A 21,530-nucleotide genomic window follows, 5' to 3' on the forward strand; every position below is an offset into this window, starting at 1 on the left:
CGGGCCACTTATGGCCCACAGCCCAGGCTGCTTGAGGCATGCCAAAGGATTTCCTCTACATACAAAGGATGTTTTTCTCTACATTTTCACAGGCTGCCAAAATCCTTTGGCATGCCACAAGCCCCAGATGCAGGATGTGCACACCTGGTTTAAACATTCTCCCACTAATACACACCTTTGAGTACAACTGGTAGTGAGGCATACACACAGAGAACACATATGACCAGGGAAATTCATGCCTCTGGTACTGCAGTACTCCAACATGCTCTTTCCCCATGGTGTTTAGGCGCTGCTTTCCTCCCCATTAAGACCAGTGTCTCTTTTGGGTGAGCCACTCACATGGGCTCCTCAGTTTTGCCGCTCTCTATAGTTTGACTCTCAACAGCCAGGGCAATAACTGAAGCTGCTTTCTGCCTTAAATGCTGCTTGCTACATCTGGTTTGTCACGTTCCCTGCTAATATAGTGTCTCATAATGGATGAGAAGCTCTATTACAAAAAGCCATGGCAAATGGGTTAGGGAAGGAGAGGAAATGCCCTCTGCTAGAGGACAAGGGATGAGGGGCCAATGCTCCACAAAACTGCTATCTTGAACTCAAACTATTGTGTTGCTCTCAGATGCTAGGCTGGTCTTTTGGGGGCCACCCAGGCATGGTTAATCATTTCTCAATGACCCTTCTCCCACACCTCATAAAGGGATAAAAGTCATACAAGTCTTTGCACTTAGTATGACAACTTATTATATGACTTTCATTTTCTGTAATTACATCTTGGGCTGGGGCTTTAGTCTGGTACCAACTCCTCCCCACCCCAAACAGAAGTAAAAAAGTCAAATGAAAAACTAAGTAGGGCAAATAAAGAATTGGTCAGCTCTTCCTCCTTCACCACCTTATTCCATCAGTTATTGCCTCTCTCCACTTGCTCTTTTGAGTACAAACATACCTTGAAAAAAACCCTTTCTTTAAATATACTGCTCCTTCCCAAAAGGAGTCCTACATTCACTATATCCATTTCCTTGCTAATTCTTCATTCCTTAAGAGTCCTACAGTTTGGCTTCTTCTCCTACTGGTCCACTGAAACTGACTCTTGAGATTCACCAGTGGCTTTCTAATTGCCCAAAATAATTAATTTTTTCTTCCTCATCCTTTTCTGTAGTCATTTATCACACATTCCCTTTGCTTGAAAATTTGCCCTCAGGCACAGAGCGCAGTAGAAACAGGACTTCCTCAGGGCTCCCAATTCCACCTCCTCCAATTCACATAAAAGGTGACTCTGAACAAATTTAGGAGCTACAGAACTCATAAAATGACACAAAGAAGCTAACCTCCCACTGAGGACAGCCCGGCAGGCCTGTCAGAAGCAGCCAGCGAAGTATGTTGGGACCTGAGCCCAGCCCCAAGCAAGGCAGAGGTTTTAGCCTCAGGGTGGCCACAACCAGCCACTGGCTGGAGGGACTTCAGATCACCAGCAGCTGTGCTGTTTTACAGAATTATCAACCCATAGATGCTAAGGACAAAGTGAAAGGTCAGTGCAGTGTGGAATTTGGGACCTGAGAATTCCAGAGTGCGGTTGGCACTGGGCCTTTACCCCAGGGGAGAGAAGCAGCTGGGGTATGGCAGACATGCAGCTGCTGCCACATGGCTGCTTCAGAACTCCTGGCCTGCAGATTGTAGGGAGACAAAGTGACCAGTCTGAGGGGTAATTGCTCTTGCTTTAACCTGCTTGGATCTGGATTGCTGTCTAAGGAGGAGGTCCTGGGGTTCATGATCAGTTTGCTAGAGCGCGGGGAGGCTTCAGAGAAGCTAATAGCTCCCAACTAATAGCTCGAGCACCTTAGAAAACCCCAGTGATTTGGGACAAAGCTTCTCCCTCTGGTAGCAGAGTTCTACTGTAGCAAAAAGCTCAAAAGTCAAGTAATGGAGTGGCAACATGAGCAAATGAGGGAAGCAAGGCAAGCACAGTAATTGGACTTTGTACTCCTTTTTGGGGGACAAAAAGGTTCAAAGCATGGATCATGAGGTAGACAACAAAGCCAGAACTCCTGCACCAAAAGCTTCCAAGAAAAATATGAACTGGTTACAGGCCATAGCAGGCTTTTGAAAACCAAATAAGAGAAGTGGAGGAAAAATTGGGAAAAGAAATGAGAATGATGCAAGAAAATTATGAAATGAGGGTCAACAACCTGACTGAAGAAAATAGCCCCTTAAAAAACAGAATAACTCAAATGGCAAAAGAGGCTCAAAAAGGCAATGATAAGAATACCTTAAAAAGTTGAATTTGCCAGATGGAAAAAGAATCTCAAAAGCTCCCTGAAGAAAATCATTCCTTCAGAATTAGACTGGAGCAAATGGAAGCTAGTGACTTTATGAGAAATCAAGATACTATTAAACAGTTCCAAAAGAATGTAAAAATAGAAGGCAATGTGAAATATCTCATGGGAAAAACCACTGACCTGGAAAATAGATCCAGGAGAGATAATTTTAAAATCATTGGACTACCTGAAAGCCATGATCAAAATAAGAACCTAGAAATCATCCTCCAAGAAATTCTCAAGGAAAATTGCCCTGATACTTTAGAACCTCAGGGCAAAATAGAGTTCAAAGAATACACCGATCACCTCCTGAAAAAGATGCCAAAAAGAAAACTACTAGGAATATTATAGCCAGGTTCAGAGTTCCCAGATCAAGGAAAAAATATTACAAGCAGCCAGAAAGAAACAATTTGAATATTGTGGAAACACAATCAGGATAACCCAGGATCTGCCAGCTTCTACATTGAGGGATTGAAGGGCATGGAATATGATATTCCAGAGGTCAAAGGAGCTGGGATTAAAACCAAGAATCACCTACCCAGTAAAACTGAGTATCATGTTTCAGGGGAAAATATGGTAATTCAGTGGAACAGAGAACTTTTAAGCATTCTTGATGAAAAAACCAGAGTTGAATAGAAAATTTGACACTCAAATATAAGAAGCAAGAGAAGCATAGGAAATCAAAACATGGAACAGGAGGTAGACAACAAAGTCAGAACTTTGAGAAAAGAAATCATAAGGAACTTATCAAAGTCAAACTATTTACGTTTCTACATGGAAAAATGATCATTGTAACTTATGAAACTTTTCTCAGTATGAGAACAGTTGAAGGGAATAGAAATGTGTGTGTGTATATGTATACATACATATATGTCTATATAGGAGGGTATATGGGCATATGAATACAATGAATATGTGTATATATGTGTACAGTATACATAGACAGAGGGTACAGGACCAGTTGAATAGGAAAGGATGATACTTAAAAGGTGAAATTAAGAGGTGAGAGAGGAATATAATGAGAGGAGATGGGGAGAGATAGAATGGGGTAAATTATGTCATATAGAAGAAGCAAGGGAAAACTGTTACAATGGAGGTGAAGAATAGGAAGGCAAAAGGGAATGGGTCAACCTTATTCTCAATGAATTTGGCTTAGGGAGGGAATGACAAACACACTAAATAGGGTATCTCACCCTACAGGAGAATAGGGGGGAAGGGGATGAGAGCGGGGATGATGGAAGGGAGGGCAGGCTCGGGGGGAGGGAAGTTGGAAGCACCCACTTTTGAAAAGGGATAGGATCAGAGTAGAGAATAGAACAAGTGGGAGGTGGGATGGGATGGAGGGAAATATAGTCAGTCTTTCACAATATATCCACTATGGAAATATTTTGCATAGCTACATATGTACAACCTATACTGAATTGCTTATCTTCCTAGTAAGTATGGGTGATGAGGGAGGTAGAGAAAGAATGTGGAATTTAAAGGTTTATAATCAAATGTTTAATATATATTATTATTACTATTTTACATGTAACTGGGAAATAAGATATACAGGCACTGGGGCACAGAGATCCAACATGCCCTACTGGAAATTTGGAGGGAGGATGGGGGAAGATATAGGAGAGAGCAGATTGGGGGAAGGGATATTCAGTGGGTAGACCCATTCCAATTTCTTTACTCTTAGATTCAAAGTCTGCTACAAACTGGTCCTAACTAAGCTAGCTTTTCATCTTATCCTTCTTCCCTACTAGTTCCCTAAAATGAACCTTCCACTCCTGTCAAGTTGGTCTGTTCACTACATCCTGAATATTTTCTATACATTCCTACCTCTTCAACTTTGCTCATGCTAGCTACCTCCCCTGGAAGAAAAATAATAATAATAACTATTATTATTATTACTACTGTTATTAAGCAGCTAGGTGGCACAGTGGATAGAATGCCAAGTCTGAAGTGAAGAAAACTCTGAGTTCAAATCCGGCCTCAGACCCTCACTAGCTGTGTATCCCTGGGCAAGTCACTTAACCCTATCTGCCTCAAATTTCCTCATCTGTAAAAAGAGCTGGAGAAGGAAATGGCAAATCACTCCAGTATCTTGCCAGGAAAACACCCCCAAAGGGGTCACAAAGAGTCAGACAATGACTGAAAAATGACTGAATAACAATTTTTATTATAGCTAGCATTTATATAATACTTTAAGGTTTGCAAAGCATTTTACAAATTTTATTTCATTTGATCCTAATCACAACTGTAGGAGCTAGGTGCTATTATTACCCCCATTTTAAAGATGAGGAAACTAAGGAAGACAGAGGTTAAGTGACTTACTTAGGGTCACATAGAGTATCTGAGCCCTAATTTGAACTCAGTTCTTCCTGATTCCAGGTAAGCACTCTATCCACTGTGCAACCTTGCTGCTACCCTGGAATGCCATTATTTCTACCCATCAAAATGTGATGCAGTGTGGAATAGAGAATAAAGGGCTATCACTTGGAGCTAGGAGGCACTGAGTTAAAGTCCTGCCTTTCATACAGAATAGTTGTATGACTGTGGGAAACTCTCTAAGGCTGTAAGTCAGATGTGAGTTACCAATCTGCAGGAGTAGTAGAGTTTTCACAGAGAGTTCCCTATACCTATAAAATTATGGGTCTGCTCCCAACTCCCTAGGGGCAACATTAGATGGCACAGTAGAGAGAGTGCTAAGCTTGAAGTCAGGAAGACTCTTGTTGAGTTCAAATATGGCCTCAGACACTTAGTAGCTGTGTGACTTTGGGCAAGTCACTTAATCCTGTTTCCCTCAGTTTCCTCATCTGTAAAATGATCTGGAGAAGGAAATGGCAAACCACTCCAGTGTATCTCTGCCAAGAAAACCCCAAATGTGGTAATGAAGAGTCAGACAAGACTGGAAAAAAAACAAACCCACTCACTGATAACAACAATGAACAAAGCATTGTGCTAGGTGCCAGGGGTGTGAAGACTAAAACATAAACGGTTCCTGCCCTTAAGGAATTTTCATTCTGCCGAGGATAGTAGCAGGATACAACACATATTCCAAACAAATAAATTAAGGCTGTCCCAAAGTCTTAGTGGCTTAAGCCATTTAAAGCTGCACTAAAACTTTGGGGACACACTGTACAAGCTAATTTGAGGAGTGTGAAACTGCTGTTAAGGGGTCCTCTGAACTTGTGTTTTTGAGTTGCCCTATTTTCCAGTAACACTGGACTCAGATTATGCAGGAGGCCCTGAATGTGTCAAGGATGAAGCTCCCCCTAAGCTGAAATAATTTGTTGTTGCACCTCAAGCTGGATTCCCTGTGTGTCCTTGGGAGGCAAGACAGGCACCAGCCAGTCAGTGATAATGCTTGTGGAGGTGGGGTCCATTGCAGGTAAACAGACCCTCCTATCTTCATAGACTAGCAGTTTCCCAGGGGAAAAAATGAGGCTCTTGCCAGGACCCTGTTCCTCTGAATGGGGAGTGATTTTGTCTTTTTTCTCAACTTTGCAGCACCATTCCCCCTTCCATGTCACACCCCTTCTTGCTTTCCTCTCATCCCTTTGTCCTGCAATTATAAAAATATAAACTTCTGTAAAGACTGGGAACCCTTTAGGTTCCACATACATGTTCAATTTTCTTGAAATAAACCTGGTTTTCACATTGTGTCTCATTGACATTGTGACTGTCTACTGATACTACTGACCACTGAAAAACATGTTTGAATTTGTGGCAGGGGAGGGATATGATTGTCCCTGGCACTGAAAATAAATGACTGTTTGTTAATTTATTTTTAAAATAAATGTTTACTGATGGCTTTTGTTTTTACATCATCTAAATTCTACTCATTATTTTAAATTCTACTCAGTGACACATTTTGATTCAATAAGCATTTATTAAGCACCATGTGCATGTCACTGTGCTAAGCACTAGGAACAAAGAGACAAAAAAACCAAAATCATCTCTGACATCTTCCTAAAGTTTAGTTGGGGCTAAGAAGGTGGTGTGACCATAACTGATAAGTATGAATGGTTACCAAAAAAAATTACAAGCTTTTGAGAGTTTGTATGAAACTGGTAGATTCTTAAAATTTCTTTGTCAAACTTTTTTAAAAAAATGATTACTCAACTCTTCTCTGACACTTCCACAAGGTAGGGCCTCTGTCCCTAAAATCCTACCAATGACAAGTCCTTAAACATCTTAAAAGACTAAGTACCTTGTAAAAAGCCAGAGGTCCCAATTTGGCTGTCTTTGATATACAATGAATGATACCCTGGAAGATACAATAAACATAATTTCCCAAAGATTATATATTCAACAGTCCACTTATACCTTAGTCCCTGTGTAGCTCTTTCCCCTCAACCTTATGGTCTGTGTTATAGACAAAGCCAGGTAAGTTAGCACCTTTTTTGAAGAGAAAGATTTTCCACTGGCTAAGCTGAAAAAATTGAGGTAACCACCAGAGTTAAAAAATAGCCCATGCTAAATTCTTTGGTTTGGTAATAGTAATGACATTTGGAAGGAAGGGTCTTTAAGAGAAATGAAATAGCTCTATGAACTCACATCATAATCCTGGGTGTTCATCATTCGAGTCTTGAGCACATCCAAGGGCTGACATAGCAAGGTGGCACACAGACCCTAGGGAGAGGGAGAACCTCGAGATTATAGGGGGTAAAATATTTCCCTTGCCATCTTCCATTGGTCATTTCTAATTAGAATATTCTAGGCATTTTCCTCATTTAAATCTCTCAATTCTTTGGCAAACGAGAAGGTACCTGCCAGCAAGGTGCCTAAGAACCAACTAGTCACCCAATGGATGAATATGACATCACACTGTCCACCACCTCATTTCAGAAACCATTACATCATGGTTTTTCACCAGAGCCTACCAGTTGTTGACTTTCAGATTTGTAAATAAAAGCCCCAGGAGAAGCTGCTTCTGTCCAGGAGCAGATTCCATCCTCAAAAACTGGTATCCCAGGGAGTAGAAGCAGGACCTCCGCACAGCTCTGGCTTCCACCTTCCCCAATTCATGTAAAAGGAGACTCTGAACAAACTTTGGAGCTGTAGTACCCACAAAATGACACACAGAAGTTAACTTCCTGCTGAGGACTGCCCGGCAGGCTGTCAGGAATCGGCCAGCATAGAGCTCTGGGAGCCCAGCCCAGGCCCTCGAGAGCCAGAGGTTTTAGCCCCAGGGCAGGCCTGACCAGCTGCTGGCTGGAGGGACTCCAGATCACCAGAAGCTGTGGCCATTTCCAGATTTATCAACACAAAGACACAAAGGACAAAGTGAGAGGTCAGTGCAGCCTGGACTTTGGGATCAAGTAGTTGGGAATGTCACGGCTTCTGCCCCCAGGGTGAGAAGCTGCTGCAACGGATGTGCAGCCACCCCCACAAGTCAGTTTTAGCTCCTAGCCTGCAGAGTGTAGGGGGACCAAGCGACCAGTCTGAGTGGTAATCGCTCTTGCTTTAACCTGCTTGGATCTGGATTGTGGTCTAGAGTGGTGGTCCTGGGGTGTGTGTCCAGCTTTCCAGAGCATGTGGAGGCTTCAGCAAGGGCACCCAACTACTACCTCTGGCAGCTGAGAAAACCTCAGAGTTTGGTACGAAGCTACCCTGTCTGGCAGCAGAGTCCTACTGTGGCAAAAAGCCCAAAAGTCAAGTAATTGAGTGGCAACATGACCAGGCAAAGGAAACAAAGCAGAGAGAAGGTTCCAACATTACACTCCTATTTTGGGGACAAAAAAGAGCAAAGAATGGAACAGGAGGAAAACAGTGAAGTCAGAAGTCCTGCACCAAAAGCTTCAAAGGAAAATACAAGCTGGTTACAGGCCATAGAGGACCTTAAGAAGCAGATAAGAGAAGTGGAGGAAAAATTGGGAAGAGAAATGAAAACAATGCAAGAAAATTACAAAATGAGAGTCAACAGCCTAACTGAGGAAAATCACACCTTAAAAAATAGACTAACTCAAATGGCAAAAGAGGCACAAAAAGGCAATGAGGAGAAGAATGCCTTAAAAAGTCAAATTTGCCAGATGGAAAAAGAATCTCAAAAGCTCAATGAGGAGAATCATTGCTTCAGAATTAGATTGGAGCAAATAGAAGCTAATGACTTTATGAGAAATCAAGATGCTGTTAAACAGATCCAAACAAATGAAAGAATAGAAGGCAATGTGAAATATCTCATGGGAAAAACCACTGACCTGGAAAATAGATCCAGGAGAGATCATTTAAAAATTATTGGACAACCTGAAAGCCATGATCAAAGAAAGAAATTCTCCAAGAATTTCTTCTAGAAATCATTCTCCAAGAAATTCTCAAGGAAAACTGCCCTGATGTTTTAGATCCAGAGGGCAAAATAGAGGTTGAAAGAATCCACCGATCCCCTCCTGAAAAATATCCCCAAAAGAAAATTCCTAGGAATATTATAGCCAGGTTCCAGAGTTCCCAGATTAAGGAGAGAATATTATAAGCAGCCAGGAAGAAACAATTTGAATATCATGGAAACACAATCAGGATAACCCAGGATCTGCCAGCTTCTACACTGAGGGATCGAAGGGCTTGGAATGTGATATTCCGGAGGTCAAAGGAGCTGGGATTAAAACCAAGAATCACCTACCCAGCAAAACTGAGTATCATCTTTCAGGGGAAAATACGGTAATCCAGTGGAATAGAGGGCTTTTAAGCATTCTTGATGAAAAAACCAGAGTTGAATAGAAAATCTGACATCCAGATGCAAGAAGCAAGAGAAGCATGAGAAGGTAAACAGGAAAAAGAAATGATAAGAAACTTTTCAAAGTTGAACTATTAACATTCCTACCTGAAAAAACGATAATTGTAACTGATGAAACTTTTCTCAGTATGAAAATAGTTGAAGGGAATAGAAATATATATATCTACATATGAGGGTGTATGGGCATATGAATATATATGTGAATGTATGTATATATGTTTACAGATATACATAGATAGAGGGCACAGGACCAATTGAATAGGAAGGGATGATACTTAAAAGGTGAAATTAAGAGGTGATAGAGGAATATAATGAGAGGAGATGGGGAGAGACAGAATGGGGTAAACTATCTCATATAGAAGAGGCAAGGGAAAATGGTTACAATGGAGGGGAAGAATAGGAAGGCAAAAGGAAATGGGTCTACCTTATTCTCATTGAATTTGGCTTGGGGAGGGAATGATATACACACTAAATAGGGTATCTCACCCTACGGGAGAATAGGTGGGAAGGGAATGAGAGGGGGGATGATGGAAGGGAGGGCAGGCTTGGGGGGAGGGAAGTTGGAAGCATCCACTTTTGAAAAGGGACAGGATCAAAGTAGAGAATAGGACAAGTGGGAGATGGGATAGGAGGGAGGGAAATATATTCAGTCTTTCACAATATATACACTATGGAAATGTTCTGCATTAGCTACACATGTACAACCTATACTGAACTACTTATCTTCCCAGTAAGGACGGGTGACAAGGGAGGAAGGGAATGAATCAGGAATTCAAAGTTTTAAAATCAAATGTTTAAAATATCTATACTATTATTAATACTATTTTACATGTAATTGGGAAATAAGATATACAGGCACTGGGGCATAGAGATCCACCATGCCCTACTGGAAAAGTCGAAAGGGGTATGGGAGAAAATATGGGAGAGAGCAGATTGGAGGAAGGGATATCCTATGGGATCGCTATTTTGGGATGGTGGGTAGGGGAAAAACGGGGAGAAAATTGTAACTTAATATCTGGCAGAAATGAATGACATAAATCAGAAGTTAATAAAGCATTTGAAAAAAAAAATTTTTTTAAATTGGTATCCTCTTCCCAACCATAGCATCAAGAAATACATGTTTGTGTTTTTTGTTTTTGTTTTTGAGGGGAGGTGATATTGTTGATTTGATCTCCTTCTCCTAATACTTCTGCATCCTCAGCTTATTCACCTTGTTCAGGGCATGAATGGGCTGCTGGCCACCCAATAATGAAACACAAAAAATGACTGTATACTTATCAAATGGCAAAACATCTGACTGGCCTTGGTGCTGTTCTTTCTAGGAGCTAAGATTACAAGGGAAATTAATACCACATCATGCAAAAGGAAAGAATAAAGAAATCTTGACCTTGTGAGAAACCTCAAGTGATAAAGGAACAAAGGCTTACTTACAGCTAGAAGTCCTAATAGGAGTTCAGTGGCATCAGACAATTCACATTTGCATAGCTAAGTCTATGATTTAAGGATGAGATGGCCATCATGTCAATGGATAAAAAGAAACTTTTCAACTCCAAGTGAGATGGCAGAACAAACTTAGTCAACTTCACATTAAATTCTTAGAAGGGAAAATTTGGTAAAAAGGAAACAGTCCACAGGAGGAAAGGTGATTGTCAAAAAATATAGGTATGATGAAAGGGACACTGACTGAGGAAGAGGAGAGGGGACAAGGGAAGGGGAAAGGAAAAGAAAGGAGGGAGGGAGAAAGCAGGGGAGAAAGAGAGGGAAAGAGACAGAGAGCAGGAAAGAAGGAGAGAAAGAGAGAGACAAAGAAAGAGAGGAGAGAGAAGGGAGTGAGGGAAAGAGGGAAGAAAAGAGAAGAGAGTGATGATCCTGCTATTGATTAAAAGAAATTAGGGTATTCCATTTCTCTGGTTCACTGCTGCTTTATAAGGATAAATGCAGAAGAGCCAAAGGCCAAGGAAGAAAAAGCAGATTTAAGCTACTTGATCAATTCCAAGGTATTTCATGTTCCTTCCTACAGTCACATTAAGCTGCAGCTACTACACTAGGCCCCAACTTAAGGAACATTCAGCAAAGGGCACCAGGGATGGGCCTGAGACAAGCCAGAGATGCTAGAAACTTCAGAGCTCCTTTTTCTTTTTACTCTAGTTAATATAGAGACTGGGTTTCCTCAGATACAAAAAAAGGATCAGGATCTTTTGTTTTGTTTTGCTACTGATAGATATTCATAATAAAGGAATATGATTCAGGATATTCCCCAGGACTTTTGTCCTTGCCCTAACTACATCTGAATACAAATCAAACAGTACCTTGGGAGGAAGATGGGTTTGGTTTCAAAACCCGGCCTCCTCACAGTTCCAGTGGATATTTCTAAGGGCACAGTCTCCAAAATAGGTTTTGAGGCTAAAGGGTCATCAGAATTGGAATACAAAGAATTTCCTACCCTTGAGAAATTTGTTTGGGAACGTAAACTTTGAAACAGGACCTAACCCAGTACCTTAAAAACAAACAAAAAAAAAACCAATCAAATAAACAACCCCAGCATTCTGCTGGCTTTTGTTGGCTTCCTGGGTAAGTGGGGAGACTCATAACCACGAGTTCTGCATTAAAGGAACTGAAGTTCTCCCTGGCAAGACTTTCTAGGCATCCCACGAGATGGTAATGGAGAATGTCTCACTGACCATCAAACTAGAGGAGATGCACAGCACAGAAATGATGCCCAGCAGAGATATCATCAAAGTGTACTGTAATGATGGACAGCTTTGCAAGGTTCGAGGAGTCAACTGCTAGGGTCATATGTGCCTTGGCCACACATACCCTACTGTATACATGAGTTTGTGGTCTGTGCCTCTTCACCTGTGTTCCAGGCCATGTGCACCCTTTGCAATGTGAGCTTTACTCCATATACCTCATACATGCATGTGGGAGGGCTGTGAAATCTTCCCTTGTCACTTTATTTGCCATGCCATTAATGAAATACCTTTTGTTCGGAACTGGATCATCTGGTTGATGGATAAAAATACACATTGGTGGGGGTTTGTGGGCTATGGTTTTGCATTAATGTTGACCCAAAGAGCACCTTGAAATGGGTATAACTTTTCTGTGGATCTCAATGAGAGAAGGGGTACCAATGGTACTACATTAATATTTTGGGGAGATTTCTCCATAACATACTAAACACTCTAGAAGTGTGTGTTCTGAGACAGCATATGTGCATTTCACTATACCTACAAGGTCATAGCTTCATGAATATCACTTGGAGCTTTTAAAAGGAACCTACAGCAATGAAACTGGCAATAATGTGGGTGCTGAGACTGTCTGAGAAGGAAGTCAAGGTGAGCACCAGTTGCTTGAGTTGGTCGTAGCCGGATGCCTGCAGGAGATTAAAATCAAGAGGAGCCATGTCATAACTTCAAACCTCAACTGTAGCAGCATTTTATGCCCGTTTCTCTCTATCACCTCTGTCCAGGAGGAACTTTCCACAGAAGCTTAGTATGAACCCAGCCATACTTGTATGCTGTGGCATCATGGACAGAAGTCTGGCCTTGCAACCAGGAGAATGAGGTTTGAATCCTAGCCCTGACAGTTAGTGGCTGTGTGGTTATGGACAAATTGCTTGACTTCCCTGAAACTCAGTTTCTCTGGTCTATTTCTCTTGAGCCCCCATCTAGGGTGTTTCCCAGGGATTACCAGACAGACGGACTTAATTAGCTTTTTTTTTGGAGGAGGGAAGGCAAGGCAATTGGGGTTAAGTGACTTGCCCAAGGTCACAAAGGTAGTAAGTATCAAGCATTTCAGGTCCTTCTGACTCCAGGGCCCATGCTCTGTTCACTCACTGTGCCACCTAGCTGCTGCCCCTTTCAGTTTCTTCATTGGTAAAAGAGATAATACTTATATTTTCTCTCTTACAGGATTGTTGTGAGGAAAGTCCTTTATGAATCTTAAAGCACTCCACAAATAGGTTAATTATTATATATTTCATCTCACCAAACCCTTTTCCCTTGAGGCAGCAGTTCTGAACACTTTGTTTCAAATCTGTGACTGTAAAGTGTATGAATATGATTCAATAACATTTTTATAGTTTTAAAGGTGAGACTTACATTGAAACAGCCTAAAATCCTCTGATAACTTCATTTCTGGCCTCCTTCCATGACATTCTCACACCCAATAGATGGAGTTAAAACAGACAGCTGAAGATCTGGGGAAGGAACATGTCCTACCTGTGCCACTGTCATCAAAGCCCCTCGACCTGATGCCAGGGGAGCACCAGAGAATAATGTCAAAAATCCCTCTGGAGGAAAGAAGAGGGGTAGGGAATCAGATGGAATGAAATTGAGCAAGTTTAGACCAAGGGCTATCTATAGGCCCAGTCCCAGTATGGACAACCACCCTGAGAACCTCTAAAGTTTATTCACCTCCATGATTAATTCAACAAGCCTCAGTCAATAGCACATGTAATGTCTAAGGATCCCAAGGTAGGTGCTGTTATAAAAAGATAAAAAGTGACCTGAAGATCTCCAGCACTCCCTCTTAGAGAATCCTAAGCTTCATTCAATTCGATTCAATTTCAGTAACCATATATTAAGCTCCCACCAGGTGTTGGGCACTGGGGGTACAAATATGAACTAGTCCCTGTCCTCTAAGAGCTTACATTCCCCATGAAGAATAGGAGTATACACACAGAAAAATACAAGATATAAGTAAAAAAAGAAAAAGCCATGATCCACCAGCACCCCCTACAGCCTTTTCTAATCCCCTTCATCATTTGTCCTCTTCCCCTCCTCATTTTTATGTATGTACTTATATGTTTATATGTTGCAACCCCTCAAAAGAATGTAAGCCCCCTGAAAGCAGGGACTATTACATCTTTGTATCCCTTAGAACGGTCACTTACATATTTTACTTTTGGGGTCTAGACCTATAATTACACAGGTGTAAATGAAGATGCAGAACAACAGTCTCCCACCCTCCCATAATTCAGAGTCTTACAGAATTGCTTGAGGGCCCTGAGGATTTTGGTGACTTGTCAGCTAGTATATGTGAGAGGCATGACTTTGGCCCAAATCATCTTGATTCCAAAGCCAGACCTCAATCTACTACTCCATGTTGCCTCTCACCTTGAACATAAGAAGGGCTTAATAACTGCTTGTTGGATAATAGGAAAATCCTAAACTACGTGCCCGATTTCAGAAGCTTTATTTTGGTGGGTACCTAGGACTCACTTTGTTCTAATAAATGTGATTCAAAAAACAATAACAACAATAAGTAAATTCTTATTTTTCTTCCCCTTTAGGACAGCCTACCTTCCTGAATTATACGAGTCATTCCATTCAGCACATGGGAATAACTATAGGATAGAAAATGTACTTATTTATATACACACCGACACACAGAGTTATATCCCAAGGACTAGTTATTTAGTTTGTAGGTTTTCCATTCTTTGCTTTTTCCCTTTTTGCAACCAGCCTCTTGGATATCATGGGAAAGACTAAAGTGGAATTCAGGGATCATTTGTGGATTTCATTTATCTAGGCTATTTCTATTTCCTTGTAACTCCAAATTATTCCTTTTCACATCCCTAGTCAAAGGCATCGCATTTCTTGGGGAATTGCTGCCATATGGTTGGTAATCAGTAAGACCTGGTGCTGTTTATTTCAGCAGAATTGTAGGGCTTTTTTGCATGGTTTACTGGGCACAGAGCAGCCCATTCATTGGCAACTTTCTTCAGATTTCTATTTTTCGGGTTTTCATTCCTGACAGGTGAGATTTCTTTCCTCACATCAACCAGCAAAAGTTCCATTCTCTGGCATATGCATTCCGCTGGGCACTTTGCCACAGTAGCCTGGGGGCAGAGCTCAGAGTCTCTGGGGCTAGGAGGAAAGAGCAAGGAAATATAATCCTGGCATAGAGTGTTTAAGATGACTGGAACATGAATCTGTTAGCTCTATCTCTGTTCCCCAAAACACTAAGGAATAGCTGAGTTTAAATGATCATCTAAAAGAGTATTAGCTCTGATGTTCACTTCAAATGAACTTTGGGCTTCAATTTGGATGAGGGGATCTCTAAGGTCTCTTCAAGTTCTGAGCTTCTATGAAGTATGAACTCAGTCCCTCTTCTTTGCAACTTACTTCCTCCTTAGGTGCACTGGTATCTTCATATCATTCTGCATCCTGCTTCCAAAGAAGATCCAATGATTAGAAGGGCTGACCACCCTTAAAGGACACAGGGATGTGAGAAGGTTCAGAGGAATAGAGATGCCAAGGGGAAAATGGCAGAGGGAAGGACTAGCCAGGTGAAGGAGCAAGAGAAAAGAGAGGGAAGGCAACAGGGGATGTGACTGACCTAACATTCACCATTTCTGCTGGGCTTCCCAGAAACCCACCAACGACACCTAAAACCAGAGGGAAAAGGGTATAGGATTTACAATCCTGCTTTGTACTCCTTGCAAGTCCAGGGACCATCCACTCTCAGTTCCCATGGTTTCCTACTGCCAACGCCCACTCAGGGGAAATGAACAACAGTCCTTAACAATCCTTTGACTCAGGTAGTTTGATAGCTCCCTATCAGCCCCAAGCTCAGCTCCTCTTTACTCACCTCCAAGGGCAGCCATATACACCTTCTGATAGAAGTACAGGTGCTGCTTCTGGTTATGTATCACATGGTCCCGCATTGAGTGATAGATGGCAAAGCGAGTCACAGAATAGGTCAGCTGACAAAAAGATGGAAAGTTTCAAAGAGAAGGATATCTCAGGCAGCCAGGAGAAATCTTAAGTAGCAGTCCCTAGATCCCACTGCCCTGGGGTGAACAGGCAAGATTTAAAAGAACAAAAAACAAAAATAATGCTTGTGCCAGACCTTGATTAAGTCCTGGGGATACAGAGACAAAAAGGAACCTTCAAAGAGCTTATGTTTTATAAGGTAGGAAAAGAAGATTTGGACACATTAATCAATCAACAAAAATTGTTAAATACCTATGTGCTATGAGGCGCTGGGGATAGAAGGAGGAGTTGAGGGATAACAGCCAAGTCTAAAGATGTCATCCTAGAGTTAGTCAAAACCATGTGATACTTGACAGTCACAATGTCAACTAGCTTGATCACTTTCTGGACCCACGATGGGTTAGATCAGAGATAAGATAGTAGGGGTCCCCATCCCACCACCTACCTGTCTACAGAGTGAGGCAGAGAGCCCATTGTAAAGTGCCATAAAGCCACTGAAGCTAATCACTCTCATTGCTGTGCCAGTAAAGCCAATATTTGCTCTGTGCTGAGTCTGAAGATGGACCTACATGGGAGACATGTGGGGATGAACATGGAGGTGGGATGATACAATGAGCTGCTGCATTATGAAGCGACAACATGGAGAGGAGCCAGAGCTCCCCAATCTTGCACCAGCAGAGCACAAGATTAAGTGGATTCCGTTAACATTGGAAATCCTTCAAGGACAGACCCAGAAAAAAATGGCTGTATGCCTTTGACCTAAGGACCAGCCTCACTAAGTTCAGGCTGGGGTCAAGGGGATAGGTAGGAGCAAACTGTGCAAAGATTCTGGAAGACTGCCTCCCAACCTGTAGCAGAACTGCAACCTGGGATGGTGGAGGAAGAAATCAGACTAAAAAAAAATCACAATAGGCTTGCACACTAGAAGTGGACAATAGCCAAATGAGTCAGGTAAGAGAATGTGCACCTCCTGATAGAGATGTCTTACTGCTTATTTAGGCAGTAATGCACTAAATATATTGGCAGACCCACTGAAGGTGGCTCATTTACAGCAGCATCTTCAGGTGAGCAGTAGGGGCAACATAGGTTTCCACCCTATTCAAACTGCAAGCTTGCTGACAGCAAGGATTATATATGTCCTAAGCATGCAATGCAATGTTAAGTACTTTGCATGTGCTGATTCATAAATTTAGAACTACAAGAACTCATGGGATCATAGACATAGGTTCTCCTTAACTGGACCTTATTGTTCACTCTCCTGCTTAGAGGTAGAGCTATAATATCCCCTGGGAAGTCACACCTCTTTTACTTCATGTTTGGGGGAAGGGAGAGAATATACCCTCTTCCTTCAGTGGAGATTATTTGTTGGTTTCAATTTCTGTCTCAGAGTCTGGCTAAAGGCATCATTTTGTAAGAAAATATTAGGCTGACTGGGAAGTTCCTTTTCGATGAACACGTGAGCTGATGAGTTCATCATCTGACACTGAGGGAAGTGGGTGGAGTGTTGGTGAATAAAAAGTAAAAAGATTCAGGTATCCCCATATATAAATTCCAAGCAGTCAGCCCTGAGGAGAAGGAACATGGAAATCTGGCAGAAGGGAGTCTATTTCAGAACAAGAGGAGAAGGATTCCGGAGGGGAACATGTGAACAGACAATCCAACTCATCCACCCACTTTACAGATGAGGAAACTGAGCTCCAGAGAAGAAACTCGCCCAGATTCACAAAGTAAGTGCACTTCAGTGGCAGGATCTTCCTGACTTCAAAAATTGTACTCAATGCAAGTCTATGGGGCCATGACCATCTGAGCGGAAAAGGGAAGGAGGACATCTGGAAAAAGAATTCAGAGGGACCTTGGGCAGTGACTGAAAAACTGGGATAGTTGGTGCACTGAAATGAATTAACTCAGTAAAGAGTTACTGAGCATTTCAGTGGCTGCACTAATGTCCAGGTTTTGGGGTCTGTATCTGTGACATCACAGGAGGGGAACATTTAGTTGAGGAAGCTGACCAATGCAGACAGGAACCTGGTCGGCCAAATCTAGTTTTAGAGAGTTTTCTGGCACCAACAAGAAGTTAGTTACTATTTGCTGAGGGTCACACGCAGTTAATGTGTCAGAGGCAGACCTTCCTGAATCTAAGACCAAGATTCTTACATGGGGCAGTATCTGCCTTAAATCAAATAAAACATTTTTTATTTTTTTTAAGAGCACCTAGAAAAACAGGGCAGGACAGGAACAGGAAAAAAAAACAGGGCTTAGCAATAGATTCCATCCACATTTAATCAAAAACAGGAAGCTTAGACTGTTAAGGAACTTTGGTCAGAGACGAGGATCTCAGGCAGGAACCTTTCACCAGAAATTTCTCAGTTTTTTTTTATCCCTTAGTTTTCCTTAACCAGGATGGGGAACCTTCAGCCTGAAGACCACATGTGGCCCTCTAGGTCCTCAAGTGCAACCTTTTGACTGAATCCAAACTTCATAGAACAAATCCCCTTAATGAAAATATTTGTTCTGTAAAACTTGGAGTCAATCAAAAGGACTTGCCCAAGGATCTAGAGGGCCACGTGTGGCCTTGAGGGTAGAGGTTCCCCCATTCCTCCTGCCTACGGTAATATTTTTCAGAACTCCAGCCAGCTTCTTGTGTGAATTCAGCAGGAGAAAAGGACAAACTCCAGGGACAGTGGTCCTCCAGGTGCAGCTCAGGAATGGCGTAGAGCATACATCCCCTCCAAAGAAAGTGGGGTAGAGTTTACTAGAGCATAAGACAGGAAGAAAGACCTGAGTGTGAGTCCTGGCAATTACACCCCTTTTGTTCTAGAAAAAAGGTTCTTAATCTGGAATCTACAAATTTGTAATTTTTCATATTTTGACAACTGTACTTCAAAATAATTTGTTTCCTTGGTAATCTTAAGGACTGTATGCATTTAGCAACATTATTCTAAAAAGGGTCCATAGGTTTCACCAGACTCAAGCAAAAAGATCCATTATGAAAAAAAAGGTTAAGAATCCTGTTCTAGGGGCGGCCAGGTGGTGCAGTGAGTAAGAGCCCCAGCCTCAGAGTCCGGAGACCTGGGATCGGTTCTGGGCTCATATACTTAACACCCACACAAAATAATTGGCCGTGTAACCTTGAGCAAATTACTTAACCTCAATTGCTTAGGGGCAGCCAGGTGGCACAGTGAGTAAGAGTGCCAGCCCCAGCGTCAGGAGACCTGGCATCGGTTCCGGCTTCAGATACTCGGCACCCACACAAAAATAACTGGCCATGTAACCTTGTGCAAGTTACTTAACCCGACTGCTTTAAAAAAAAAAAAAGAATCCTGTTCTAGAATAACCGTGGATGACAATGTTGACTTTTATTTTCATTTTGTCGTGGCAAAGATCTCAGAAACTAAGGGGATGTGTTTCAATTGTGGAATGGCTGAACAAATTATGGTATAAGAATGGGAAAACTATCATGTACTAAGAAATGATCAATGGGATGGGTTCGGAAAAATTTGGGAAGGCTGGTGTGAAGTGAGAAAAACTGAGGTGACAACTTAGACAACAACAACAATGTCAAGAAAAACAGTTTGAAAGACTTAAGAATACTGATCAAATCTCCGAGGGCCAGTGATGAAACATGCTACCCACCTCCTGACTCCAGGTACAGACTGAGACGTATATACCTTTGGACATGACCAATGTGAGAATTTATTTTGCTTAACTATGCATACTGCAAGAGTTTTGTTTTTTATTTTGTTCTTTAATAGGAGGAGGGTAGCAGAGAGAAAATAAGTTTAAATAACAACAGAGAGAATGAACCTAGAGATGGACTGTGTGTCTGTTATCTGAGGAACAGCCTAATTAATTTCATAGAGTATCATCACCAGGTTGGGGCAGGGTGATAAATTTTTGGCAACAGCAATTATTATAAATAGATTGTGATCTAAATTAGTGGATGGCATACCTACCCATAACAAAATTACAGGGCAGTTAGGTGGCAGAGTGGATAGAATGCTGGAGCTGGAGCCAGGGAAACTCATCTTCCTGAGTTCAAATATGCTTTCAGACACTTACTAGCTGAGTGAGCCTGGGCAAGTCACTGTTTGCCTCAGTTTCCTTTTCTGTAAAATAAGCTGGAGAAGGAAATGGCAAACCACTCCAATAGTTTTGCCAGGAAAACCCCAAAATGAGGTCACAAAGAGTCGACTAAAAAAGAGTGAAAACATCCCCCCCCCCAAATTACAGCTCCTTGAAGTACAAGGCATAGCCTAAGTTACAGAGGGGTTGGGACTTCTGCCTTTGGGAGGAAGTACCAATGATGGGGTAGAGGCCCAAGCTGAGATCACTGCCCCTTACCCCAATCTGGGTCTCATTTATTTGGAGGAGAACTTTCCCAGTTGGTCAAGTCTCTGGTGTTCACCTGAGGCATCTACCCATTCCAGTAATCCTCTCAACTGGCCTTCCATTGTGGCCTATGCCCAATCTCCCAATTCTTAGTTCCCAGCTCTCTATTGTCTGTTACCTCCAGATAATCCCAGGTTACTTCCCACCCTTGATCTTCTCTAGACCCCATCCTCCCTTGACCATGTAGTCCAGGTCCCTGTGTTCCCAGCTCTTCTCTGTTACCTCCCAGTCACCCCAGACTTCTTGGCTACTCCGAGATCCCTCCCAGTCTTTCTTTACATAATATCCATCTTGGTCTCCATGAAGGTGCTCAGATTCAATGGCCCACTTGCATAAGTGATACAAATGCTTAGATTCCTTAAGAGTCTGACCAATGTGGAAGATTTTTAGAATCACGCCCACCTTGGACAGTGTTTTAATAAACCTTGTCTTTGGCTGAGAGAAAGCTTAGATCGAATTCACTCAGGCAGGACCCTTGTGTTGCTATTTTGGGGTCCCAGCACCCCTACATCTCAACACCAACATGATTAAATTGCAGTTCTTTTAAGTGTATCTTATCTACTACCAAGACCTTAAATCTTTTACTGTCTTATTTATCCTTTGTTTCTCTCCCAGAGACATAGTATATTGCTTATTTTTCCCCCCTTTCTGGACCTGTGAATTAATTGTCATTAGGAACTCTTTCTCCACCAATGTGGATCAATAGCCCATCTAAAACTTAAAAAGATCTTAGTGTTGCCTGGGGGCACTGAAAGACTGAAACACTTGCTTGAGATCATGCATCTAGCAGGTGTCAGAGGCAGGACTTTGAAACAAGCTCTTGCTGACTTGAAGGAATTTTATGCACTACACACTACCCCAGTGATTGCTTTGGGAATGAATGTTTGAACTCTAAGAGAAGACATCATTTTCATTTATTCTTTGGAATGGAGAGGATGGCACCCACCTTAATCAGATCCAGTGGATGGGTCACACAAGTGGCTACCACAGAAGCCAGTCCTCCAAAATACCAGCGGAAAGCAGTTTTCTTGCCCATGTTGTGATCTGGGTGCAATCACTTGCAAGGGGCTCAGTGAGAGTCTTGATTATCAATATGCTATTTTATAGGCCAAGAAATTCTATCAAAGGTTGCAGCTGCCACACACTTCTGGGAGAAGGAGATTGCTCACATTTTAGTTAGAAGAGGGCATACCAAAGTGTTCAGGGATTCTATGTTGATGGATAGATCTGGGTGGGCTGCATATTGGGCCACTGTCCACAGGGCATTTGCCAGGTGTTGGTTGTTCCATTAGCATCTGCTCATTTGACTTGCAGAAGGCTCTTGGAACCAATACCTGAAGGGTTCAAAAGACAGGTAGAATCAGTTAGAGTGATGGGATAGGGGCCCCATTT

At 42.1% G+C, this 21,530-nt stretch overlaps 1 protein-coding gene across 8 annotated transcripts in view; it reads right to left on the reverse strand.

Annotated features, from left to right (window-relative positions):
* LOC138142939 (mitochondrial dicarboxylate carrier-like) overlaps positions 1–21,530 on the reverse strand; it is a 39,632-nt gene that overhangs the window by 2,149 nt on the left and 15,953 nt on the right. Inside the window, exons 2-11 of one of the 8 annotated variants that reach the window (XM_069064064.1) lie at positions 21,085–21,472; positions 16,195–16,314; positions 15,625–15,739; positions 15,373–15,421; positions 15,159–15,200; positions 14,334–14,377; positions 13,251–13,321; positions 12,311–12,403; positions 6,858–6,932; positions 6,511–6,567 (exon numbers count right to left, since the gene is read on the reverse strand). In XM_069064064.1, coding sequence (XP_068920165.1) covers positions 6,511–6,567; positions 6,858–6,932; positions 12,311–12,403; positions 13,251–13,321; positions 14,334–14,377; positions 15,159–15,200; positions 15,373–15,421; positions 15,625–15,739; positions 16,195–16,314; positions 21,085–21,174 — 756 coding nt within the window. In that variant the 5' untranslated portion in view covers positions 21,175–21,472. The remainder of the gene's footprint in view (positions 1–6,510; positions 6,568–6,857; positions 6,933–12,310; positions 12,404–13,250; positions 13,322–14,333; positions 14,378–15,158; positions 15,201–15,372; positions 15,422–15,624; positions 15,740–16,194; positions 16,315–21,084; positions 21,473–21,530) is intronic. The other 7 variants (XM_069064068.1, XM_069064067.1, XM_069064065.1 and 4 more) reach the window with 7 other exon arrangements.

Source organism: Petaurus breviceps, unplaced genomic scaffold, assembly GCF_028583685.1.
Source record: "Petaurus breviceps papuanus isolate PSGF00001 unplaced genomic scaffold, PetGlider_PUasm1.0 90617, whole genome shotgun sequence".
NCBI lineage: Eukaryota > Metazoa > Chordata > Mammalia > Diprotodontia > Petauridae > Petaurus > Petaurus breviceps.